Genomic DNA, 19,479 nt, shown 5'->3' with positions numbered 1-19,479 from the left:
AATTTTTTTTTTGTTGTTGTTGTTAAAAAGAAACACTTCATCTTTGTAGTTCAACATCATATACGTCTCTATTGACACGCAGGAATTGTCACTATAAAAGGAAAAATAGAGAGGTACAATGAATGTGTTCTAAACTAAAGGTTAAATGCCTCCTCCCTCTCCATCTCCCACCATTAAATGGCAAAACAGTAATGGATTTAACAAAAGCCCACACTTCCTCTATTTTACGTTCAGCTAAATTGAATCCAAACGAATACTCCCTTCTGTACTTTGAAATTACTCAGATTCTTATTAAAGATTAAGATTATATAAAGATAATACTCTTATTAAAATGCTATTCAGCTTAGCTAAAGTGGTCCAGCAGTAAAAATCTCACAGTAGCAGAGGGTCCCACACAGCAAATGATTGTATGTGCTTAGGTGCCTTAAATCCATTTTGAGAGCTGATTTGTTGAGGTAGAAGTCTCATTGGTACAAAGCTAATATTCAGAGCACATGCATTCTCAATAACTGTCTTCAAAGGTAAAGTTCATTTGCTTGTTGAAATAAACTGCAATTATAAAGCAATGATAAGGAAGTGCGTTTGTTTGTTTGTTTTCAACAGACGTTCAATATCTTATATCATTTCTCCCTGTTTATTTTTAGGATTTGCAGACATTGAAAGTGGTCAGAGAGAACATTCGTCATTTCCTCAGCCTTGACCAATGAACTTTATAAAAACTTGAGGACATTTTGAAAGGCATCTGTTCAAACTGCAGTTAAAAGGTTCATCATAATAGAAAAGTGGTACGTTTTTACCTGTGACTGACGTTTTGGTGCTCCATTATACAGTGAGCGTTTGCTGGAGGAGGAAGAGAAGACTCCTTTTGTCAAGAACTTTTCCACCAGCAGAAAAGAGCTGGCGTAGCCTCACAACATGAAGCCCTTTGAGAAAACCTGGTTGTTACTATTGCTGTCTGTTTTCCTAAGAGCTGTCTGCTCCTCTTTTATAAGTGTCAACCGTGGCATTAAAGTGATGAAAGGACAGTCTGTTTTCCTGTCAGAAGATGACCTCAAGTTTTCCATCCCCAGAGAGAAGGATGTGTGCAAAGTCGAAGTTGTGAGAAACGAGCCAATAACGCAAAGGGTTGGGAAGCTAACTCCACAGGTATTTGGGCCCTTTTTTGCTGTTCTGAATATTGCTTCACATAATTCTTTTTGGGTACTGCTTAAAGCACAAAAATCTGAATGTTCCGTTTGAATAAGATTCACTTTTTTTTTACTAAAAGTAGCCAGCTGACAGAGAATAGCACTCCTGAAATAAAAAAAAAAGCTGAGTTCAATAACACAAAGGTATAGAAATGATTTTGGTCAGAGCCTTCTTTCACAAATGTAGAACGAGCATTTCAAAACTTTGGGGTAGGACACATCTCTCACAGTCTCACAGTTGCCTGTTTTTCTACCATATCAGTATCCACTCCCCTTGGGTAATGTGTAGCCAGCTAGAACATTCTGCATTTCAGTCACACAGCCACTACCTTGGGAACAATTAGGAAAAAAATCATCGCCTACAATAAGCACATTATGTACAGTATTGTTTACTCTGCTCTGCAACAGCCAAATTGCTAACACATGGCAAATACATTTTAAAAAATTGTTTACTTTTAAAATTTTGAGCTTGTAGGAATGGTGAAATGTGTTTTATATGTCACTGTTCTGCTACTCATTTGCTTAAAAAATCTCCTATCTAAGTCATTGGAAGAAGGAATTAGAAGTAGTTGATGAGAAAATGTAACGGTAGAGACAGAAGATTAATGATTTTAAAATGAACCATAACCCAACAGCTTTTGTCTATGTTTGAAAAGTTAAGCATATACTTCCGTGCATTGGCATATGTCTAGTTTTTCTCTTCCTCTCAGGTTTCTGGTGGTCTCTGCAAGGCCAATGCAGAAATACCAGTCTCATGTTTTTCAAAGCATCTGGCCTGCTTGTCGACTTTCTTTCTTTTTTGCACCATTTTGCACCACTATTACTTCAGGCAAACCAGCACTTTCTATCCCAAGGAAAGCAGCAGACAATGAGCAGTGAGTGTGTGTTCTCCTCCAGAGCCTGGCCCCAGGAGGTGCAGGGCCTCTGCTGGGAATCTTCCCCAGGGCTTCTATAAGCTCAGGGCCCCTTATCCCCTTCCACTTCCCTGGCCTAGTTAGGTCCACTAGAAGAAAAGGAGAGACTTACATGCCTCTTTGCCAGGAGAACACTTTCATATGCAGGGCAGTTAACTGTGTGGTTGAATTTGCTTTCAACTTCTGCCTCAGCCACTAATGTGCAGTAGGACCTAGGTACTTTGAAAAAGCCACTTTTCCTCTGCAACCTAGCATGCTTTAAGCACAGAGTCAGCATTTTTCAGAGGCACCAGGAGATACGTATGCATCACAACTTACTTTCTGATATACCTACGGTCCTTGTCTTCCTCTGCTCTCAGACTAACCTCTTTTAAATGTCTGTTCTGTCATGGTCCCAATCTGAGAATGCACAGCTGAGTCTGTGCCTATGCAAAGGTCTCTAACCTCTTGGAGGCTATGGGTGCACCTGAAAGGATGAGCATTTCTGGGTAGGTGGATGTGGGGTACCAAGCTGGAGGTGTGGGATGCCTCCCCTCCATCTACCCTGTCCTGAGTCCCGGGAAAAGTTAGGAAAAGTGCCTTCTCCCTTTTCCATCCTCTTCGAGGTAGGACCACTGCAATATGCTTCCAAGTCAGCTTATCTACAGTCCTATTCCCCAGGTAGGGAAGCACAAAACAACTTTCAAAAGATGAGGGTTTCTGTTTTTTATGATATAATTGGATGTGCTGCCTGAACCTTAACCATTCCTGAAAGAGTTTCCCAGAGTTTGGCCATCCTGTTGCCACTCACGCTCCTTCTATCAGGAAATAATGCAGCCAGAAAGTATCCCTGATCAGATCTGTTTTACTGTCATTAAAGTGAGTAATGTACTAGGAATGTGTGACAATGTAATTATAATTTGTAATTTAAAAGCAGTTGAACTGGAAAAAAACAAAGCTTGGTGGTAATTAGGAGAAGATTCAGATCTCCTTTGTTGTACCTACTGAGTTTATAGACAATTAGAGCTGGCTGTTCATATAAAAGGAAAATATATTAGAAAACATAAAACAGATGTTTCTTTTTTGCAAAGCAGATTGAGTCTTATACACATATATGATAATCAATCAGTGTTAACAGATTTTTGTGGAAAGGTCTTTCATTTTCTACCCCTCGTTGACAATTAAGAGGTGAAAATAATAATGTCTAGTAAAAAAAAGAAATCAGTTATCTGAGTTATATGAGTAGCCAGCCCCTCAGTTGTAAGCAGTCTCCTCTGGTATCACTGGAGGAATATCTGATTGCCATGTGCATGTCAGGCCTACAAGTCAGAAAAATCCTACAGACCTTGAGGGCTCTACACTGATTTACACCAGTGATGTTACTGAACTGCAGGAAGCTATAATATGAGCAGCTTTTCTGTATCATTTGTATTTTTCTTTGACTTGACCACTTGACACCTCTGACTACTTATCTTTTTTCCTATAATGTCACTTAGGACTATCTAATTCATTACTTACCTCTCCCTTTCATGTTTTGTTATCTTGCATGAAGAAAGGGAGATAAAAGAAAAAACAAGAAAACACATATTGTTTCCCAAGTTCTGGAAAATAATGAGTGTCTCTGTGATATTTGAAAACAACTGCAACATAGTCAGAACCTTCACCATATGTGAATCAGATTTTCTTGAGTTCTTGTTCTCTTTTTCTAAGCAATACCAGCAAATAAAAAAAACAACTGTACCTTCCTTGGTGCAATATCATGGATTGGCCCAAGGTCATTTTAGCCAGTTGAAACAGAGTCGTAAATTCATGTATATGTATCTGATAATAAACTAATTCATTACTTACTGGAAAAAAATTACTTTGTACAATGTACTTCTTGATAAAAGATAAAAGCAGGCAGCACCTTTTAAAATCACATGAAATATAGAACAATTATCATATATCTTGAGACTCTGAGAATAACTTTAGTGGAAATGAACACTTCCAGTAACAAGAAAAGGTGATAAGCCCTAATTTCTAAATTAACTATTAATGTGCATATAAATGTGCAAGACATGCATCTTGGCTGTTTCATGGATTCACACTGAAGAATGTTAAGAACTACTGGTTTTTGTTTCTATCTAGCTACTGCATAGAATTAGAACTTGCATGTTTCTATACTGAATAAATAATTATAAGGTTACTTCATTTTTACGTTGAAATACAGAGCATCTAAATAATTTCTCCATTTATCACAATTCCAGTTAACATTTTAGAATCTCACCAGAATGCCCTTTCCATTTTACCATTCCCCAAAGTGGCTGGGAAGAAGTAGCTAATGAAAACAAGCCACATTTTTAAAAGACGCTTGGTAGTATGAAATTTCCTCTGTTCTCTGCAAAGAGTTGTTGTTTGCATCTGTGTGTTAATTCTCATTAGTTATGGCCTCATCTGAATTATTAGTGAATGCTAAACAGATTTCATTTTAGTCCATGGAAGAACTAATCACATGTAAGTACTGCCCTTAGAAACTGAATCAAAACCAAGCTTAACTTCACCTGGAATCACAAGAGAAACGTAGTGATTAACTTTTTTTTCTTGCTGACAATAACATGCTCTTTTTGCAAATATGAAATATGAACATCGTTTGCCTATGCATAAGCTGTACAGTGGCCAGGCAAGTTTTCAAATTTTATTCATACCAGGTGTGGCATAAGAATTAATCTCTTTTAAATTAGTGCACATTTGATGTGAACTTCATTTTTGATGTGAACTTCATTTGATGTTGCTTTTATGTCACAGGATTAGACCGGGTGTTGGTACAGTACAGAGAAATGTCACCTGGTCCAGAAAAGGGCTGCAAGTACAAAGTCAGTGTTCCAAAAACATATGATGTAGCAAAGTTTCCAACAGAAAAATTTCACAGACTCAAAGTTGTATTCCAATTATAGTGGCCAATCCAATAATAGGATTTACTGTATAATCAAGCTACAGTCACAAGCAATTTTAAAAGCAATTAAACTCGATACAATTCTGCAGGAACTGCTGGCAGTTCAGACCAATTGAAAACAGTTCTTGTCCTGAAAACAGATGCATCCATACATCCACAGTCTGCAATGACAGAGAAGTGAGTGCTCAAACTGATTACTGAGTGAGAGGAGAGAGGAGGGAAGTGGTGGCAAGAAGCAATTGCCCTGGCATGCCTTTCTTATGGCAGAGTGCTAGCATTCCCAGTTACTGTGCTTGTTCTGGCTTTCTCTGAGAGACCAGAGAATAGGTGAATAAACTAGATTAAAGACTTCCCCAGGCCAATGCATTCTTGACAGCCAGAGAGAAGTGAAACAGAAGCTGTGAAGTTAGCTTCCTCAATAGCATTGTACTTGTCTGTTCTTTCTCTTGCATAGGTTTTTGACTGTCACTTTCACCTTAATGAAGTCAAGTACACCCACAACGGCTGTCCGATTTTAGATGCAGACACAGTCATGCTTAGGCTGTACAGGTAAGCAGAACCGGGTCATCATACTTTGCTGTATTTTCAGAACACAGCACTCTCAGGAAGAGCAAGTAGACCATTTTTCATGGAAAAAAAAAAGGTTCTGTTGTAACATTAGGTAACTACATAGATTCAGCTGCAGCAGCAGAAAAGAACAACCATCTATTTTACATTATTTGCAACGCATTTCAGGTACGCAAAAATGTGAAAGTGAAAATGTGTTTGTTATTACCCGGCTTGTTCGTTACAGAAAACCAGTGATTTTTCTGATTGCTACTGAAGAGGTAGCAGTACTTGAGAGCACAGCATGTTCTGTGTTTTACTGCTAACAAGGACATGTGTCCCTGTATATAGGCAATTAATAACCTATTCCTTTCTAAAATCTATTTACAAGTCGGAAGAGATGAGCAGGTGTATCTCATGGTCTCTGGAGATCTGGATTTGAGTGCACAAGAGAGAAAAGGCTTCAAGTAATTCTGTTTAGAAAGTGAGGTTAACACCAAATTCACGAAGAGCATCAGAAAGGGGATGAAGTGCAATTATTTTTTTCTTATTACCCATAGGTTTACAGAAAATGAAACATTTGTAGAAACATTCACTCTCCACGTTCAGTTACTTGAACCAGACTGTAACATCATCAAAATGCGCTCCCGAACTTTGGAGGTGCCTGAATACTACGGTCTGTCCAGGGCAATCGATAAGAACATCCTCACTTTTGACTACAACAGGAAGATGAATTTGGAATGCACCATTTCCATAGCCTCTTCAGAAACCCACCTGCCTGCTCATGGCCAGCTCATGCTGGGGGACGTGCAGCAGGAACAGCTTCGAGGGGATCAACCACAGAGCTTCCTCCTTGGCCCTAGTATGATGTACTTTAGTTGTTTGTATTAGCAGGTTCAAAGAGTCCTGGTAGATTAAGTCAGCTGCTTGCTCCAGACATGCTGGGTAAGAGTGGGTCATGTGAAGTTTAATGAACAGCTTGAGCTGTCTTGCACACTGAAAGGATCATGAAGTCTGTGTGGGGCAAAATTCAGTTCACCGATGGTCAGTAATTCCCAAACAGGAATCTGGTTTTTAGCTCCTAGATCTATAGATCAATGTGATGATTCTGGCAGTGCCAAAATCCTGTACAAACAGCACTGGGAATTGTTGGAGGTAGCACTTCCCCAAGAACCAAGGGAAGCTGGAGCAGAAAGATCTCAGCTAAGAACAAAAACCTGTAGGAAAAGTTAGAATGGGAAAGGAGTCCTAACTGTCATCACACTGGCTTTTTGTCAGGCTTAGCCCTAAGAACAGGCTTCCCACACTGGTTTCTGCTCAGCTAACTGTTTCTCTATGGCTTCTGTTGGATTACAGAGCACAGCCCAGGCCAGCAGTGCAGAAACAGGACCTGTGTGTTGGGACTGAGAGTCATCCATAACGCAAAAATGAGCTGTGAAGAGTTTTTGAGGAAGGGCATTCGATATAAGCACCTTGACCCTTGCTCGCCAGATATTGATTATATTCCAGTGAGGCTGGATCTCACAGACAGCAGAAGCAAAACTCTGCACAAGGTAGAATTTTATGCAACCTTACAATGTTTGATTGTCTTCCTGATTAAAAAATAAAAAGAAATCTGTTGCTCCCTTTTATCTTTAAGATAGGTAGTGGGCCTTCGTGGGTGTTTCATTGTTTTTGTTACCAGCTGGAGAGATTAAATGCATTATGAAAGATGCAACTCTGGATGTTTACTGCTAGTCTTAAGTAGTTTAGACTACTTAAATATTAACCCTGGCATAATTCCACATCTTTATAGAGCATGAACTGCACTGACTTCAACATATATGTAGTAATTTATAAGCTAAGAGCTGTGTGAACATATTCAGCTAATAATAATTAATGGCTCATGTATATGCTTCTGTCAGGTAAAATTATTCATGAAATTCGCATCGAATTAGGCAAGTTGTTTCAGCCCAGAATTAAGAACACTAATAAGACGAGTGAACCTGGAAGACCTTTACTGAGGTCAAAATAATTTATTCTGGGCATTTTTTTCAATAAGATGTTTAAATTCTTCTATAATATATCACTTTAACAAGTGTCCCAACTATCAATGTGAAGGTAATGAAAATTGAACTTACTTGGTTTGCTCCACTTCTTCCTTTTAGTTCTCCTTTTTCTCTTTGCTGTAGACTGAGTATGCGTGGCTCCCTATTCAGATTAAAAGTGCTATGCCCAATCAAAAACCCAAGGCTGTTCCAATGACAAAGTTCATCTTGGAAGTAGACCAATTTATTTTAACTCCCATTACAACCACAACGGTTGATGCTGAAGACAAGGAAACTCCAAAGTCCCTGCTGGTGTTCAACATTACAAAGCCACCTCTGCAAGGCTTCATTACTCATCTATCAGACCACACAAAGCCTGTTGGTTCCTTCACATGGAAAGATCTCAGTGAAATGCTTATTGCTTATCAGCCTCCAAACAACAGCCACACAGAGAAGAGGAATTATGAGGTAAAAGTGTGATGCCTGAACATTTTCTGTTTTTCTTCTCAAGATTCTATAAGCTGTAAATAAACACTTTTTTTTCCTTTTTTTTTTCTTCCAGAAAAAGTAAATATTATTTCTCTAACTGTACACAATGCAGGGTCTGAGACAATATCTTTTACCACTATGACTGATATCAGCTTATCTGTCTAACGCAAACCAGGTCTTTGCTCACAACTTAAGTAATTTCTTTGAACTCAAAAATTTATAATCCTTCAATGAGTGAATATCTAAACAGTATTTTTTAGATCTTCTTGTTCATCTTCTTCTTGTTCATCTGCTGTTCTTCTTATAATTATTATTTCTATTATCCCTATTTAATGAAGGGAATAGAAGCATCATTCTTTTAAACACACTCTATAGCCTTTGGTAGGGCCAGCTATTCTTTTTCCACTTCTGTTTTATGCCTATGTGACAGTAGTGAACTCTGTGCTCTTTAGACACATACCTAAAACCACAGAAGGCGGACAAAGTTCAGGACTGCCACTGGATTTCACAGCCTACTGCAGCAGTGGTGGTGTAGGGGTAGCATGAAGGGGTCCCTAGTAGTTCCTGCTAGGATGATTAAAACTACGTCACTAACTCTGAAAATATGATAGAAGCAGTGAGAATAGGCTGGTGCAGGTTTGTAGTAAGTAAGTAACTAGACCAAATGCCAAAGTATGTAAGGCCAAGGTTGTAAAAACACATTTCTGTTTTATGTGAAAGAACAGAGCATCACTTCTACCTTTTCCACTTTTGTTGTAAGTGATGTTTGTCGCTCCAGATCTGCCACAGAGTGCTGAAAGTGAATGTCTCCCACTTTAGGGACAGTGTTACTTTATTTTTTAAGTAACCAAAACATTTTGTGGAACTCAATAGTGTGCCAGTACAGACCACAAAATAAGAAAAATAAGTGGTAACCATAAAAAAGAGGGATGGGAGGAAGAGAAATCAGTTGAAGGAGAATATAAATACATTGAAATTAAATCTGATTAAATAGTTAAGAAATAACCCAAACAAAACAAAATAGTTGGTACTAAAGCAATGAAACTGTCCAAAGAAACATGAAATCAGAGGAAGATAATACAGAGAAAGGGTAAACTGGAAAGCAAAGCAGATGTAATACAGTCTGGCATCTCTTGCTGATAGAACTTGCCTTTTTTAACCTAAGCTGTCAGAGAAGCTGCCTTTTTGCTGTTTCCTTAATTTGAGGAACTATCATGCTACCAAACTTTCTCCTACCAAACGGAGCACATCTTCACCATTCTACTTTTGGAATTCACTGCAGATTTAAGAATTACAAGGCCATTGAACAGTTTGATAGATATACTTAAATATATAGATATAAAATTTTAAAATCTGTTTCTCCATGCCAGTCTGTATTTTATCTTCCAATTTTTTTGAGTCCTACAGGTATGTAAAAGTGGGAAAAGCCCTATTCTTTTATTACTGATATTAAAAAGTCTTATGTTAATTGTTGTGTTAATTGCATCCCAATCTACAGTTAAAGTTGATTGCTGCACACTGCAAATTACCCTTCCCATCTTTTGCTGGGAAGAACATTGCAGTCAAGATCAAGTACAGAATCTCAAATACACTTTATAAGCTAAATCAAGTTTCTTTTTTTAACTTATTACCTGATCTTAAAATCTCCTAGGATTTATCTCTCAGATAAAAACCCACTGCATGTGTTTTGAGGTACAGTTGTTTTTCAGGCTCTTTTTGCCAATAAACTCTTTGTCTGCTTATATTATAGCTAGAGGTTGAGGTTCACGACTTCTACTTTGAGAGGAGTTTACCACTCACAGTGCAACTTTCTATTAGAACAGCAGATACAAACGCTCCTCGGGTTTCATGGAACACAGGTGAGATCTCTGTTCCTCAGTTTATTCTGCTACAGAATTTATCACACTTTGGACACAGGAAATCTTGACAGAGCTATAAAATTCAGTTCTGCATCTGGAGTTTAAGGATCACTAAGTGAAAAGAGTGCAAATCTACCTTTTTTTCCACTTGTTTTTTTTGGGGGGGGGGAAATGTAGAAACTCAAATGTTTTAATTGAAATAAAAATAAAGTAGTTACAAAAAAAAAAAATCAGGATTTTTGTATACAGCATTTTCTCCAAGAATGAACAAGACATAAAAGAGTTTAAGTAATAAAGACAAATATATGACAGAGTAAAGGTAATAGAATAGTGTGCTGTCTGTACTGCTCTAAGTAGAAATCTCAAAAAATGAGCAGAAGAGTCACAAACTAGACAGATATGCTCATTCAAAATCTGAGGGAGAATGAGATCGTAAAGCAATAAGTAGGAGCTGGGAATTGATGAAAACTGGAAAGAGAAAATACAAGTGCTAAAAATTGAGTATATGAAAAACACATATCAGAATATACATGATACCATGCAGGAGAAAAACAACCATGGCATGGAAGGATTGACTTGTGCAAGTCACTGTTGTATTACAGTCTGGGAATACAGGTCAGAGCATGAGACACCAACAGCAATTTGAAGCCTACAAATGTTGAACTCATTTAAACAAGTTTATCATTTCCCACTGGGGAAGGGACAGACTCTTCCATTCACATTAAAATTTACACTGATATTTAGCCACAAAAGGCAAAGGCCAAACAAGTCTGAAACTATCACCACAGAAGGAGCAATCTCTTTGCAGCGGAATAGGATAGGATTTGAGAAAAAGAGAAAAAGAGAAACTCCACCTGAAATGGCTGTCTGAATAAAAAGAAGAGATACTGTCCTCCATTGTGAATATCAATATGATTTTCAAATTCGGACTCACTAAGAAATGGAGTGCCCAGCTTCAGACAATGTGAGACCTCATACACAACACTTTCATCTCTACAGATGTCCAGAGATCATTCCAAATGGTCTGTTTGGTAACTGGGAACCAGAATATGCTGTTTCTCTGAAATACAAATTCCTTAAATTCAGTAACAGTAGAGAAGATGGTATCAGGCTTTTAGGCTGTTCTTGAGATGTCTGTCTCAGATATGTAGATGGAACCAAGCACGATTTTTTCCTGACTCCATAAATGTTTAGAGAGGGGCACTAGCAACCTTGAGTGATGCTTTTGTGAAATAACTCTGCTGTTTGCAGGCCTCAGCCTCCTGGAAGGGCAATCCCGGCCGATCACATGGCAGCACCTACAAGTGGTAGACAACGATGATATCCAAAATGTTCGCTTGGTCATAGTTGATGGCTTACAGCATGGGCGGCTCACGGTGAAAGGTAAATAAATTCTTGTTTACACTTGGGTCCTGGAAATACCTTCTCTAGTGATGACTGGTGGCAGACCATGTGACGGTCATGGAGACACCAACAGATATACATGAGAGGCAGATGTGCAGGGGAATGAAGGTGCAGTGGAAGAACAGGAATTTTGAAAGTTCACAGGCTCCTAAGGAAAGTCGGTTGCATAGCATAGACATTTTGGCAAACAGTGCATTTATGTGCTCTCCATCATTAAGTAGGGAAAAAAAAGTCTGGTGTTTTTCCTACAAGCCAATTTCACACATGCAATTGGTTAATATTTTCCTCGCTGCGCATGAATTCCGCCCGGTGCTGTGAGTGAGCACAGGCAGCAGCTCTCATGCGGGTGTCTCCCCAGAGACGGTGCTGCAGAGTCAGAGAAATGGCAGCGGGGCGGTGTGCGACCTCGAGCTGCACCAGGAAGGAGGCCACAGGCGCGAGAGGAAGAGCTGCTCCTACGCTTCTCACTTCGGGAAAACGCAGCCAGAGGGAGCCGGGGGAGCACAGGAGAGGCCTTGCCCATAGCAGGCTTGCCGGCAGCCTTCCACTCCCTCTGCTGACGGCTTTCCTCTACTGCAGCCTCGGAGAAGGCACAGGCACGGCTGTGCAACTGCAAAACAAAACAAAAAAAAACCCCACAACCCAACCCCAAGAAGACAAACAAAAATCAAAACAAACAACAACCCAAACAACAACAACAAAAACATGTGTTTAAACTTTTTACTTTCTGAACTTTCAACTGAATCCCAAAGCTGAAAATTTAAAGAAATCATTGTCATAGAGCAGGCATGGCCTAGGTTAAATGCAGGTGTTATGTTTTGCCATTTAGGTACTGGGGATGCTTAAGGAATGATGAGTGATTTTGATTCATTGGCAAATACAGAAAACATTTGGATGTGGTTGCAATTTTCTAGCAGTTTAAAGGCTTATTTGAAAAAAGAGGTGATTAAATTACTTCTAATTTTCTAGCCCTCTGCATTTTCACTGTCACTGATTTTGCTTTGCAGTCTGATGAGTCACTGCAGTGCTGCTCTCTTTGGGAAAGAACAGTTAGGTAAAAGAAATCACTGCTGTTAGCAGTGTGGGAAGATGCTGCCACTCTTAATGCTGGCTTTTTGATGGTTAAATGTTTTTAAGTAAAACGCACAGCCTAGAAACATAGAACAATCATTTTAATAAAGCAAGAAGGTGATGCATAGAATTTGACAGAAATAGAAACTACTGAGACATATGAAGTATGTTTCATCTCAGGAAACTCCTGGCATGCAGTTTTGGGGTCTGTGGGACCAGCTGTCTGCCACGTTATAAGCAGAAGCTCTCAGTGCCCTCATTTCCAGAGGAGCTCATGTGGGAGGTGGACCAGGGACAGTCTGATGTGAGTCAGCACCACCTTAATCAGAGCAGGGATTCCGTCTACCTGCAATGTGATCAGTGCAGTGCTTTGAGTGCACATGCACGAAGTTTTGTAATGCCAGTCCTAGGCAAAAACCCTGAGAGAGAAAGAGGCATACATGGTATTACTCTGTGCCTCCTGTCACTTCTTTTTGTTTGATGGAAATGTAGTAGTCATCACTGCACCCTAAAAGCTACCTGTAATTCTCTTCAAGGAACAAAGGGAGTGAAAATGCACCTGCAGCTGTGAGTGTCTCTGTGCATATCACACGGCTTGGAGGGCCAAAAATATTTTCCTTAGAGGCCCTTGGTATACCATCTATTCCTGCATCAGCTGGGAGTTCACAAAACTTTTAACCTGCCTGAAGTATTTTATGAGTGTATAAAATGCTCAGTGAAGTGCCGATGGTCTCTCTTTCATGCATAATCATCTGCAGAAAAAAAACAAGAGCCGCAAATGTAATTTTTTATTTTCACTGGAACAAGGAATTATAGTTACAGAGCACAGCATCCTTGATTCTTGAAATAAAAGCAAAGTGTCCTGATAAGAAAGCAGTTTGATATTAAAGTGAAAACAGTCATAGTTAAAATCACTGGCATCTCAAACTGTCTTAATGCAGTACACATTTAGAAGATTTTTCTGTGCCACCATGGTTGTAAATTCTTCATTCTTAACTGTTCTGATATCTGCAAAATTATTTCCAGTAGAATAATGTGTTTGTTTCTTTCCTCCCCCTCCTCAGTTAGAAATACATTCTCCTTGTCTTTACCTTAGTAACTTATATTGGTGAAAGAATTTTCTTCGGGGTTGAACTACACATTTGTAATGCATTTGTTTCTGCTGTTTTGACAGGAGGAAAAGGATTCATGTTTACAGTTTCTGATATTCAGACTGGAGTGGTTTACTACCATCACGATGACAGTGATTCCACAAAGGATTTTGTGGTGTTCAGGATTTTTGATGGTCTGCATAGTATTCGCCATAAGTTTCCAATCAATATCCTCCCTAAAGATGACAGCCCTCCATTTCTTATCAGCAATGTGGCAATTGAAGCACAGGAGGGACAGACGATCCTGATCCAAGTCTCCATGCTTCAAGCTTCTGACATGGATTCCAGTGATGACTACATAGTATTCAATATTACCAAGCCACCACAAGCTGGAGAAATAATGAAGAAACCAGGGCCAAACTTAATAGGTAATGAAACACATCCACAATAGCACAATTTTCTTTTTCCTCTCATTTTTTTTAACTGTATTAAACATGACAACTAAACTTCAGCTCAGGGTGAATAATGGAAACTTTAGACTTTTGTTATTACGTGTGCAAATTCTCACTTTTCTTTAATGTTGGTCTATGTTTGCACCAGGCAAGTTATAACAGAACACAACTTAGCACATAAGTTTTCCATTTATTTCTCCAATTTGTTTTTTTTTTTTCCCCTCAAGAGGAACTGAGCTAGTCAGGAGATATTTTATCTACAAGGCCCAAAGCCAGTAGATGAACTGAGCTCAGAGTTCCTGTGTTAGACTGTGGAGTCTGGCTGTAATGCAGATTCTTTTATCCTCTACATAGAGGTGTTAGCCAGTTGCTGTGTTGCTGCATTTTTTTGAATGGTTACTGAGTGATATGGAAATGAAGGTAATGATCTGCAGGAAACATGAAAGACAATGAGAAAATGTTTCAAAGATCTTGCCTTAGCTGGAGTGAGAAAGGAGGCATGATGCCTCACTATTTACTATTTACTTGCACTGGTAATTGATAGTATTTATGTAGGATTAAAGTAATGCACAATTCAATAGAAGATATATTCTTTCACTAAACAGGGTATCCTGTCAGCAGTTTTCTTCAGAGGGATCTGTTTAATGGAATAATTTACTATCATCATTTGGGAGGAGAAGTATTTGAAGATTCTATTGAGTTTGTGCTGTGTGATAGCCATGACCCTCCCAATCTCTCAAAGCCACAGGTACGACATTGAAGCATCTCTGGGAGGGAACTTTCAACTTCTGCAAGACTTTCAAATAAAACTGGGATAGATCTCTCCTATTTGCCATCAACCATACTTCTTGGCTTACTTGTTTTTCATGGGGTAATGCTCTTTGTCTGTTATCAGTGAATTTCTCCCAAACCATAACATTAAATGCTGTAAATATTAGATTCAGAGCTGATACAAACAAACCAAACAGACCTCCTGAAGCCAACAGTGAAAGGACTGTTCAACCCAGGAGTTGAACATCCAGCATTGCTTGTGGAAAAAAAGGAATACTGCTGAGAGTTTTGAGATTTGAGCATCGTGTATCTCGTATTCCAGTGATATAGTTATTTCTGTATGCAAGTGTGTAAACTATTGCTTCAACACTTTCTCATCAAGGGAATGGTTGTTGATTTTGCCATCTTCTCATTTTAGGTGATGATGGTGCACATTTTACCTGTGGATGATCAGCTACCCAGAGAAGTTCCAGGAGTGACCCGCCACCTGGTTGTTAAGGAGACTGAGATTGCTTACCTAACTAAGAAACATCTCCACTTTATAGATGTGGAAGAGCACGATAGGGAACTCACGTACACCATAACCTCTTCCCCATTTTTCTCTTGTGTCAATGGGTAGGTGTGGCCTGCTGTATCTTCGAGGTGGGATCGAGCAAAGAGTAAGAATAGCAGTTTCAGTGGAGACAGAGTGCCTGTATTTCAGGATTTCCATCTGTTTGCTTAAAGAGCAGGTGATAATAGCTGAGTGCACATCTCTTGTTAATATTTAAGGCTAAGTTACAGCTAAAAACAGCAGAATAATACAGTTGAATTGTTTAGCAAGAAATGCACCTGAAGTCTCTACCTCAGATTTGCATTTTACGCTGAGCAGTTGGATTCTACATTTCCTTGGATACAGTTCACAGAAGCTTTTGTAATTAATAGATTTGTGTTGACCTGGAGCTACTGAGACTGAGAACATGAGGTGCTACAGCTATTTCTAGGCAGTGTGCTACTGCCATGGTGTTGTGAGGTCCTGGACCAGGAACCTGTATCAGAATGGCAGGCAGGATAGGCTGCAGGGGACAACAAGGGCATGTGGTAAATTGCTGTAAGAGCAATTTACATGTTGCTGAAGCTGTTTCACTGTTCGGTAAAACATATTTTTGCAGTTGGTTGCATTGACAACTATGTGCTAAACTTTAAAACTTAGAAAACTTTAAACCACTACATGGTTTATGCTGCAGATCAGCATCTGCAATTCTAACCTCAAGCCACAAAGAATCATTAAGTAGCAGAGGGGGAATGGTGTTTAGACAGCTTCTTCTCCAGCTGATGAGGCACAGGCACTGCTGTTGTCTCCACTGCAAAGATGGCTTGGTCAAACTTCTTGACTGGAGAAGTTTGTAAGACGAAAGAGAAACAGAATAATTTCATTTTTTTTACATACTGATAGTTGCAGGCATGTAAGCATTAAGAGTGTGATTGGCTAGCATTGCAGGTGGTGTAAATAGGCCCAGCTGCACCGAAGCCGATAGCTGAGATGTGCAGAGACACATCAGCAGAAATCCCAGTGCTTGCTTTTAAGATATGCAGTAATTTCTTTCACAGTGCTGAAAGACTCACTTGTGGTGAGAGTTCTGTCATAAACTTTGAAGAATAGTAGGGATAGAAGAAAGAAAAAGTTTTTCCTTTCAGTGAAGTTGGGAATGGGAAGTTAATTTGAAACACAAGACCAAACTTCCTGACTGCTGTTTTTCCTGTTCTTTAGTATTGCTAACATGCATGTTTTTGTATAGCCACTCCGATGCTGGGAAGCTGTTTATGGTGGACACCATACCCAAACTGGTCAAGGATCCTGCTGCTCTTGCTCTGAGATCATTTACTCAGGTTTGTTGTTTTACATGGTAGTATAAATGGTGCCAAACACTCTTAAGAACAGTCAGACACGTAGCTTTTTCCTGACAAGAAAACAAGAGGTGAAAAGTGAATTGCAGTACTACTACATGAACATTGCTTTAGAAGAGCTAATTAAATTCTTGCTAATTCAATTCCAATTTTTAAAACAAATTTTCATCATGCTTCATATCTGCAAATGTAGCTCTCCATCTGAAAGCTTCAGGGGTTGCAGTTGCTTAGAGTGGGCTGAATTTGGCTTCTTTATAATGCTGAGATGAAAAAAAAGTGCACAAAATACAGAAATGGAGCCCTGACAGTTCTCTGTTTCTCCTTGGTGTCTCCACTGGTAGTTGTGGAACAGGCCAGAACAGACCTATGTTCGCTTTTACAGGATTTTGTTCTGTAGTTTGACAGATATCTTTTTTTAGAATATTGTTAATGTGTCCTGTTCTGTATCATGAAGAATGGTTAAGGCTGTGTAGTGGTGACCACTGTAATACTGTACTGGTGAGAGCTCTGAGTCTACCTGGTCTGAATCTCTGGCCTACTATGTGTGTCTGAATGGAAGATTTTGGTGACTATTTTAGTCTCTTTCATTGGCCTGTCTGTGTGGGCACCCTACCTCGGTGGGCAGAATGTCACAAACTGTCAGTAGATAAAGAGTGTAAGGAGTTTATGGAATAAATTTAGAAAGTTCATGTAACATCTAAAGAGGGGATGAAAAAGTTTTTTAATGTCCTGGCTAATGGCTACACCCATCTTCTCCTCTTATGTGAATGCCTCTTCACTTTTTACAGCATGCTGTGAACTATATGAAAGTTGCTTACATGCCCCCACTGCAGGACATTGGGCCCAATCCTCAACAAGTCCAGTTTGTATTTTCTGTCAGCAATCAGCATGGTGGCACTTTGTATGGAATCTGCTTCAATATTACTATTCTTCCTGTGGACAACCAAGCCCCAGAGGTAGGACGATGGAGAGGTGAAGGGTGAAGAGTTTGGAAATGGCTTGGGGTAGAAACAGAAATGTAAGGAAGTTTCCTGACTGGACTGACTTAAAAGAATAATCTTCCATGGGAAAGGGTTTCTGTGTCTGGCATGTTGGCTTCAGTGGGGCAGAGGAGGAAGGCAAAGTTTGGTAAGAATGCAACGTGATTTTTTGCAGCACGTAAGCTAACAGTTGCAATCACAAGTCCTAAATCCCTCCTTATTTGCTTATGGGTTTCTGAATGAGATCAGATCAGGGATGTGTGTATCAGGACATATTGTTTGCAAATTCCTTATGTTTTTCCAGCACAGCAGAAAAGAGTGCAGCCTTTGCCATTTTGACTTTCAAGGTGTCACATGAACTAGTACTACAGAAAATTGAAGTGCAGATGGAAACATCAATTCAGCATTCTCCTCCATGCAGGTTTTTACAAGCCACTTGAGAGTGGAAGAGGGTGGCCTGAGCACTGTCACAGAGGGACACATTCTCGTCTCTGACGTGGACACAAAACAGGAACATCTCTTCCTCCTTCTGCAGCGACAGCCTCAGCATGGGGCAGTGGAGTTGAATGGCGTTCCTATGAAGGAGGGTGACAAGCTTTCCTGCCGGGACCTGCGTACCCTAGCAGTCAGGTTAGAAGAGTGACTGCTTTTCTTCTTGTGACAGCTGAGTGTCCTGTCTAGATGAACAAGATCCCTGTGGAGAGGCAGAGCAAGGTGTGGAGGCTACAGCACTGCATTGCTCAGATAGTGTAGCTCCAAGCCAAAACTTCTTGTTGAACCTGATGACCACAACGGTCACTGTGGTGTCTGAGCAAAAGTGTTGCCAGTAAATGGAGCTGCCATAGCCATATGTAAGTAGGTGTCTCTATAAAGTACTGCCCTGTGCAGGTGAGGAGGCAATTCTATGTTCAGCCATATAGCTCTTGTGAAGAGGGCAATGTTTACAAGCTTCTTCTTTTATGGAAGTTATGTGTTTATCAGACTTACAAAAAGGCTTGTTTTGACACTGATTAATCTGAAGATGCAAATATTGCTGCTGTATTTGTGGTGAGAACAGGATGCTGGCTTCCTACATACATGCAGAATTACAGCTTCTTGACTTTATTTCATTCTGTTAGGCAAAGAAGGCTATCCTACAATGGCTGCTCCTAAAGTATTGCCTCCTGTTGTATCGTGTTGTCATCAGGGATGGATATTGGTGGTATGGCAGCGGAGGTAGAAGCTTCCCACCAATAGACCCTTATACTTTGTTGCCGTGTGACACATGGCAGCAGAGGGGCAGTCTGACATAAGGGTGTCTGAGATGGAAGTTTATATGAGACAATGGTGTGGAACTGAATTCCTCCATGTAGAAAAAATGGCACTCTGACATTTGTTGACTGTTGCTGAATGTTTATGGAGACTAAACAGAAGATCTGAACACAGTGAGGCTGTAGGTGGTATAGTATGCAGGTTCTTTTTATTGCTGGTGAAAATACACCATGACTATGTTGAAAAATACTGTTTGAGTAGTTGAGAATTTCCTCTATCCAACAGTGTTAATTGTGCTCTTTGTATCTGATGTAGTTTTCATGGAAATAAATAGGCATTACTTCACTGGAAACTACATACTGCAGAGAGAAAGCCTCTTTAATAGATAGCTCAAAAACAGCCATACTGCAGATGACAAAGGTTCAGTGAAAACTTTTCCTAGCTGATAACTGTCTTGTCTTGGGAGTATTCTTCATGCCAGGTATCTCACAAGTTCCTTGAATCCACTGTGATTTAGGACTCCAAGTCTTAGATAGGCACCCTTGCACAGGGATTGGCTTTCTGGTTTGTAGAGATCCACGCTATCTGGCATGACCAGATACCACAGCTTCTTTGTCTGTGTGAAATTATTTTAGCTCT

The 19,479-nt window shown here is 39.6% G+C and overlaps 1 protein-coding gene across 1 annotated transcript in view; it reads left to right on the top strand.

Annotated features, from left to right (window-relative positions):
• LOC104915027 (FRAS1-related extracellular matrix protein 1-like) overlaps positions 1-18,247 on the top strand; it is a 197,618-nt gene extending 179,371 nt beyond the window's left edge. The window contains exons 2-14 of the mRNA XM_010725669.3: positions 645-1,146; positions 5,467-5,561; positions 6,119-6,420; positions 6,915-7,111; positions 7,730-8,053; positions 9,825-9,933; positions 11,185-11,316; positions 13,583-13,927; positions 14,557-14,699; positions 15,141-15,337; positions 16,501-16,591; positions 17,398-17,565; positions 18,011-18,247. Coding sequence (XP_010723971.2) covers positions 916-1,146; positions 5,467-5,561; positions 6,119-6,420; positions 6,915-7,111; positions 7,730-8,053; positions 9,825-9,933; positions 11,185-11,316; positions 13,583-13,927; positions 14,557-14,699; positions 15,141-15,337; positions 16,501-16,591; positions 17,398-17,565; positions 18,011-18,232 — 2,556 coding nt within the window. The 5' untranslated portion in view covers positions 645-915 and the 3' untranslated portion in view covers positions 18,233-18,247. The remainder of the gene's footprint in view (positions 1-644; positions 1,147-5,466; positions 5,562-6,118; positions 6,421-6,914; positions 7,112-7,729; positions 8,054-9,824; positions 9,934-11,184; positions 11,317-13,582; positions 13,928-14,556; positions 14,700-15,140; positions 15,338-16,500; positions 16,592-17,397; positions 17,566-18,010) is intronic.
• Positions 18,248-19,479: the final 1,232 nt, after the last annotated feature.

The sequence above is a fragment of the Meleagris gallopavo genome, chromosome Z, assembly GCF_000146605.3.
Source record: "Meleagris gallopavo isolate NT-WF06-2002-E0010 breed Aviagen turkey brand Nicholas breeding stock chromosome Z, Turkey_5.1, whole genome shotgun sequence".
NCBI classification, from domain to species: domain Eukaryota; kingdom Metazoa; phylum Chordata; class Aves; order Galliformes; family Phasianidae; genus Meleagris; species Meleagris gallopavo.
Note: the sequence above shows the minus strand (reverse complement) of the source record. Positions and strands in the feature narration are given on the sequence as shown.